The 7812-nt window shown below is 36.3% G+C and overlaps 1 protein-coding gene across 2 annotated transcripts; it reads right to left on the minus strand.

Annotated features, from left to right (window-relative positions):
- On the minus strand, window positions 279-3750 carry LOC105174806 (scarecrow-like protein 21). 2 transcript variants are annotated; one of them, XM_011097004.2, is made up of 2 exons: window positions 3435-3750; window positions 279-2363 (listed from the first exon to the last, which is right to left on the minus strand). In XM_011097004.2, exon 2 carries the CDS (start codon window positions 2211-2213, stop codon window positions 462-464), a length of 1752 nt encoding a protein of 583 aa, XP_011095306.1. In that variant the 5' UTR covers window positions 2214-2363; window positions 3435-3750; the 3' UTR covers window positions 279-461. The 2 variants fall into 2 exon arrangements, with proteins under 2 accessions (XP_011095306.1, XP_020553937.1); XM_020698278.1 differs by lacking the exon at window positions 3435-3750 and adding an exon at window positions 2857-3425.

Here is a 7812-nt window from a genome sequence, read left to right on the forward strand (position 1 = left end):
TTCTTGTTTTATTTCATCTCTCCCTATCTCTCTCTTCATTGAACCATACATCATTAACTAGAGAAATTTTTTACCTAAATTAGGTTCAAGCTAATTAAATTAATCACATTTGTCGAATAATTGATCTCTCTTTGAACTATATACCAATCACACAACAAATGTATTACACTTATCAAATAATTAATTTAATCCGACCAAATTCGATCTGAATTAAAATTTTGCCAACAATGAGTCAGCTTTGTGCGTCATTGTACCATACCATTGTGAAACATTCACTCTGAGGACACAAATGTGAAACTGTATTTTCTTTTTCCAGTATCAAAATTGAAACTACATTATTCTTCTAAGTTCTATATATAGAAAAACTATTAGATCATGGGATTATAACATCATGCAAGCCTAGAAAAGAAACTAGGTTTTCTACAACATCATCTACATGTGTCCTCAATACTCCCGTCTCTTCAGTGCCAAGCAGATGCCGACACAAGATTCCTGTCCTTCCATCCCAACAGCATAGCTCCATCCTTCTCCACCAAGGTGTAATGCTCAGAGTAGCATCTCAACAATCCTCGGATAACTGAATTCACATAAGAACTTAAAGGGAATTGTCGAAAACCTGCCATCATGAATCTCAATCTCCACTTCCCAAACAGCTCGTGACGTTCCACTCTCTCCTTCCCTTCACAGGCTATGATGTTCACGATGTCCCTGGCCAAACAGTGTTGCTCCACGTTGATCCGTTCCTTCCTGTCCCTTGGCATGGTAACATCTATCGACTCGAACATAGCTGAGTAGTAATCGAGAGCTTCTATGAATCTTGGGAGAAATGGTGCTGTATTCGTGTTTGATTCTTGCTCGACCAGAGTGACCACCTTGGGAGAAAGTGATTTTACCATCCTCAGAAGTCCATCCCTTGGATTGGACACATCGACGCTCTCATCTGGGGTATGGTGGAGCTGCAATGGAAAATTCACCGCCAGGGCCTCACCAGGCCTAACATCTAGCATCTCCCTTGTAATTTCTGGAGCGAAAACTGGAACAGCATGAAACTCAACAGGGATGCTAAATTTCTCTGAAATTGCAGCTAACCGTCTTGCCACTGCTGCTAGACCATCTCCTCGAGCATATTTTGAGACTGGATCATCAATCCCAGTAATACGCACATGAGGAGCGCCACTAGGTCTAGCAGCAAGGGCTTGTAACAGAGTCATCCACTGGGTTCCTTGTGCAATCTGGAAATCTATTATATGGATGCGATCCTCATTTTTGCATGCTTCCGCAATTGCCCCATTTGCAGCCATATAACCGAATTTTAAATAAGGGCAAATCTCATACAGAATGTGCATGTAGGATAGCAAGTCCTTGCTATCTGGCTCGTTGCACCTCAGGGCTCGGTAAATGTTGGTACCAGAGAACTCTTTCCTTGCTATTAGTCCTTCCACCATGTAGGCACCTAGACGTTGAATCGGCTCTCCACTGATAGACACAGCAGCACGACCATGTTCTACCAGTTTCTCAAATTCGTCTAGTTTATTCTCAGAAAGAGCTCTAGCACATGCAATCAGCAGCTGCTTGAGATTATTAGGAGGAACACCGTGTAAAGCAAAGTCCTCCATTCCTTTGCGGCGTTTCTCAATATGAACTTGATTGCTTGAGCTTCCAAATGGGGAATCGCGAGGCGACTCAGATTGACGTGAATGAGATGCCTGAGCTTCCTGGTTCCAAGACCTTGACCTCTGGCCAGGTGTTTGAGACCGCGTATTTTCCCCTAAGGCAGGCTCTGATGTTGTGACTTCCTCATCATCATCTGGAGCCATAAGAGCACTCTCTAGTTCCAGCAATGCGTGCCTTATGTTATGATTGTTATTTGCATTCGGAAGAAAAGAAGGTAGACCAGAACGAATCAACAGACTATCCTGACGGCAGAAGGGAGAGGGCCTTGATTGCTGAAGGTAGCTGTTGTAATCCAGTGAAGAATTAGAAGAAGGGGTGGCTTCAGAAAGATTATCACTCGAACTATGCTGCTCTTGACTTTCACTGAATACGGTGAGGCTCTCCGTCTCAAAAGGTGTAGAGAAAGGCGAATTAGGTGAGTTTCTTGAATCAAACCTCAAGGACTCAAACAGTCTCTTTGGAATAGAGGAAACAGTAGGATAAGAAGAGTAGGGTAAATCTGCACCAGTGACACTATATCCAAGATAATGAGAGTCCATTCTATATAACTAACATCAGCTCTTCTGTCAGGAACCTTCAGCAAAGATCTTGTGGTTCCAAGAAGCGTCCCTCAGGTCCGTAAGCAGAGAAAGTTGGACAATCTTATTCACAAACCAATTTTGCGACTCTCTTGCAGAAAAATACCAAACCTGCAAAACCAGAAAAACATAGAAAACCAGAAAAACGTCGAAGATAAATAACTTCACTCTTTACACAGTAAGAAGGAACCAGACATTCTGGGACTCAACTTAAGACAACATAATGAAAAAGCAATGAGAATTACTAGTTATTTCATCACAAAATCAATTACCATTTGTAAGATATCCAATACCAAGACACATCACCAGCTCGCAATAACTATGCACAGTCTATGCCAGATTTCAATTCTCAATTCAGACAAGAAACAAATTCTGAAGAATTCGGACCAACTACTACTAAAGAATTTGAGTTGTTGAAATACTTAAAGTGGATAGATAATTGTAGTATCTCAACCTGTTTATGTAATGAGAAAATCTCAACAAAATCATTTCTTAAGTGCATGTTTAAATCAAGTAACACATCAGAACAAGGCCCATAAGAGAAGAAGAAAAAGCAGAGTTCCAATCACATCCATCAGAGAGAAACAATGTTCTTGATTCCTACCTCTTTGAATAAAGAAAACAAGGAAACTGATCTCATACCAAGAAATCAAAAGCTAATACAAGAAATATCATTTATTTCTATCACCATGATTTCTATCGTGGAGCAGTTTCTAAACAGCAAAAGCGGAAAGTAAAGCACAAAGAAAACATACTTATACAGATTCGATTCACGGACAAGCATTTATAATCCCTATTGCTAATGCAAAGTCAAACCTCAAAAGAAAGAAGAAGATATATCTTGGACATTTTCCATTCCCTTGTAAAACTCGAGGAAAGTTACAAGGAGCCCTCCTCGTCATATAAATCTATTGAACTATTATAACCTAAGAAAGTACAAATTCTCACCAACTTTAGAAAAGAAGATCAACCCCTTGACCACCTTAAAGTCTCCTAATTTTTTATTAGGAAAAATCACTGCAGATTGATAACAATAGTCAATGAACATGAAATCAAGCACCCTTCTTTTCTTGTTTCCAACGAAACATAAACGCCCACAAAAATCAAACAGCACAAAAAGATCAAACCTTTTGAGCAAAACACAGAAACCAAGAAATGCGGATGCGAAAGAAATTGAAGTACCTCCTGATGTTGATTGCAGATGGTAATGAAAATTCCCGAAGTCTCAGGTTATGGGAGAAGACAGAACTGATTGTTTAAGTAAAAGGGTTTGAGTAGTGAATGAAGACGAGAATAAATTTTGAACGCTGGGTCGAAAAATTAAGCGAATGGAAGCTGGAGATTATGTATATAGGAAGGCGGAAGGTGGAGCAAGAGGATGGTGAGTGGAAACTCTGATGCAGTTAACGGTGACGGTAACAGTTGTGATGTACGGATCGTGTCGAGTGGGTTGACAGCGTTGCTGACGATTTATGGAACTGTGAGCATCCTCGCCGACCACACGCTCGACGCACCAAGGAACTTTCTCGGCTCTGTCAAGCTTATAATTGTTTACGAACGCGCTGATGTTTTGTGTGGTGGGCACGTGACAGAACGTGGTCTCAGTGTGAATAAAGCGCACACATGTAAAATTTATGAATTCCTCGTTAAATTAATTACTACACAGTATCAAAGGGGTAATTCATTTTGTAAATAATTACTAAATTGATGAATTTAAATATGAATTAGCATGCAGAGCAGTAGATTCTTAATTCAATTTTGCTTAATAATTTTGATACATTTTATAATTTATAGACCCGTATTAATTATGATCTAAATTAAATATTTTATAGACTCTTATCCCAACATAAATAATACATTAATTGTCCTTCTTTTCCTCTATTTACTAAAAAATGAGAACAGTTAAATTTGAGGTAGTAATATTTGAATTTTTTATGTGGATATAAACATGTGGTAGTTTTTGAAGAATCAAAGTAAAATCGAATTTAGGACAAGAGCACGCGCTTGGGGTGGGGAAGTACTTACGAATGGGATGATGTAATGTAAGAGATTAGCCAGCTTGGCGGCTGAAGCCGAGCCCGGGGGGGGAGTGACGACGCACGTGACTCCAACGTGACGTAGGGAGTTGGCATACGCAGTGGTTGACGGGTGTAACAGTCTGACCAATTATATAAATGTCATCCCATTGAAATTTGACCAGTTTGACCTGGCGTGGCAACGCGGTATGGCTGACTGTCCCTCACAACAGTCACAGGCACACGCTCGAAATCCATTAATTTGTAACAATATAATATTATTTTAATTCGGAAGAAATTAGTTATCATATGGGAAAAAGCGTTCACATTCATTATTATTTTAATACTTAATAAAAGAATTGAAAGGAATGAGCGTTCACATTACAACCATGGAGCATGTGTATACTATTATTTATATTTAACTATATATGAAATTTATTATTAATTAGAATGATTAATATAAAAAATTGATATTTAGGACAAAGACATATAATTGTTGGCTATAAATATTTAATTATTATAGCTACACCATATGATTTATGAATTAAGATATGATTATCTATTGATTAATTCAATTAGATTATGAATGTAAGTTGTAGTCAAAGTTAATTTGGTTACGAATTAACAAAGATTAGATCGTGGTTGCAACTTTTTCTAAAAGTATATTTGAAGAATCTAATAAAGAAAGTATAATTATTTCAAATAAATCAGAGTAATCTATAATATACTTTAATTATGATAATTGCTGAGTAAAGTATAATCAATTAGCTACCCCACATAAGCTATTTTATTGAAATATATATTTAATTTTTCTCTATATGTGAATAATTTATAAGTATTCTTATAAATAATATATAGACTCAAATTCACCAATTTTCTAGTACAGAAAAGAAAAATAATTAGCTACATGGATTTTTTTTTAAATAAAAATCAGTTACATCAATAGGTAAAATTTATATTCAACGTAATTGATATTTTTCTATAATTTTTACATTCAATTCATATGCTTTTTCAAAAAAAATAATCACATTCACACTAGAAAGAAAATGACGAGTGGAAATATATATGTATATATATATGCAATATGTGATGGATGGCGTGGTGGCGATGGGACATGAGTAGAGAGAGGCGAGAACCCTAAAGGAATCTCATAAAGAACAAACACATATTAGTCCAGATGCAAATTACTTAATTATGAATCATGACTGCTTTTTCCTATGTATATATATATATATATATGAATTTAGTGAAACATGTCTCTCTCTCTCTCTCTCACTCTCTCTCTCTCTCTCTCTCCAACTTTTCCTTCAGTCATTTGGTTTCTTTCCTAGGTTGATCAATTTAAGTCTAGCTATACATATAAAGATTCATATATGTCTTAAACTCCAAGTGAGGCGCATTAATTTGTGGTTAACATGTGGAAATGTGTTTGGAAATGGGAGTGTCGTGAACCTCGGGTTCATTGATGTAAATGTCTAAAAATCAATGATGAGGAGTGGAAAATAGGGGTTTACATATACATTCATAAGGAAAAATGGCAACACTTAATTGGGATATTGATTATTTCACTATAGTCATTGGCTTTGAACTCATCTACAATCAATTACTTCGACGCTTTTAATCCAGGTTGAATTGCAAGTTATGAATTCCACTTTACTTTTTTTCATTTATTTTATATATTAACAAATAATGTGTTGGGTATATATTATCAGTGATGAGCTCAAAGAATACAAGCCTTAATCATCTATTAGAGAAGATCGTGGGTTTTGAAAATTTCTTGATATTACAGTTCAAATTTACAATAATATTAACATATAATTACAATCTACAAATAACAGTAAATGAAGAACAAGAACAGAAAAGGAGATAAATGGCTCAAGGAGCCAGATCCGGAGGAGGGTAGCCCACAGCCACCAAGGTTGGCAACCACTTCACCGGTTGCAATACCCAAATCACGCCACCAACTTTCAGTCACACGAACCACTAAAACCATTCAAATTTCTCACTTAGAACTGCAGAGAACCACTCAGAAAACCATTTATGGAAATCTAGTTCATGAAGAACTGTTAATCAGAAGACAAGGGGGAAGACAATTTCTGTTTTTGGTTCTGCTCTGGTTGTTCTATTCACCTTCGCCAGAAAAACTAACGGCTTAAATAAGGAGGATGACATTGATGTTGGAGAGAGAGGGAAACGACAGGCAAGAAAACCACGAACAGATCAGAGAGAGAAGAGGCCAAGGAGAAAAAGAGACGGGGAGAAAATTAGGGTTAGGAATTCATTCATCACACCTGGTCGGGTCAAGTGGGTCGGGTGGCATAGGTCGGCTGAACCAAAGAATGGGCCAGGGCACCAAAATGGGCAGCCATCCAGGTGGGTGATTTTAGTGCTGTTGGGTTGGGTCTATCCAATTAAATCATGGGCCATATTTTTTTCAACATTATGGAATTTAATAAAACAAAATATACTTTTATCATATAACAAAATAATCTTAGAACAGAACTACATACGAAGGAAAAATTGATGGACTAATTATTCTTTTGATATATATGTATATAGATTATTTATTTTAAAATACTATCATATTTTACGTTTCATTTTTTAACATATTCAAGATTCATGTTATCAATATACATACATATATATATGTATCCAAAAAACCAAATATTATACAAATGGATATAATTTATGAGATGAAAATTGAATATTATTTTATAATAAAATATTGAAAGTAATAATGAAGAAGAAAATATCAAGTGGTATGGTAGTCGTAATTTCGACCAAATTTCTGTCTTTCAAAAGTGTGGGAACTTGATTTTGACCAAAACACCAACTCTGCTCTTCAGTGCTTCGTAGTTACCCCCATAATAGAATCTGTTGTCGGATTGGATATTGGTTAACTCATCTCTATATATATAGATAGATAACTGGACCTCATATTTTATTAATTGAAGTCGTGCTTTCTTGCTAGAAATTTCCTTGAGAGTTTCCACGAATATCGCCGTGATATCCTTTCTGATGAAAAGTCGTGCTAAAAATTAGAACATGAAATATACACTATACAAATGGCGGAGCCAAGGTTAATAATCCCATTGTAAATATTGACTTGAGCATCATATGATTAACGTTGCACTCCACTCAACATCATATTCATGATAATAAATTTCATCCAATCAAAGTTGAACAAACTCCACGGAATCAACCTATTTACATTAAGCTCCGATGGCCAAGGTTTCAAGATTTTAAAATAATAATAATAATAATAATTTCATCACAAAACAGCATATGAAAATGCCCTACACCCTCCCTGAATCTAAAGGCTCAGCAACAAACACAACAAGAATCCTAAACCACCAGTTAAGACAACGTGGGAAGATGAGCACTAATTGTTGATTACATAATTATAAATATGTAAATCATGATTAAGTAGATAATCCCATGCCACTCTCAACCAGATTACATCATTAATTAATTAGTTCAAACAAGTATTATATATCTCCCGTCCACTAAGCGCGTCGGCAACAACACTTAATTACGGTCAACCC

This window comes from Sesamum indicum, linkage group LG12, assembly GCF_000512975.1.
Source record: "Sesamum indicum cultivar Zhongzhi No. 13 linkage group LG12, S_indicum_v1.0, whole genome shotgun sequence".
Classification (NCBI taxonomy): Eukaryota; Viridiplantae; Streptophyta; class Magnoliopsida; order Lamiales; family Pedaliaceae; genus Sesamum; species Sesamum indicum.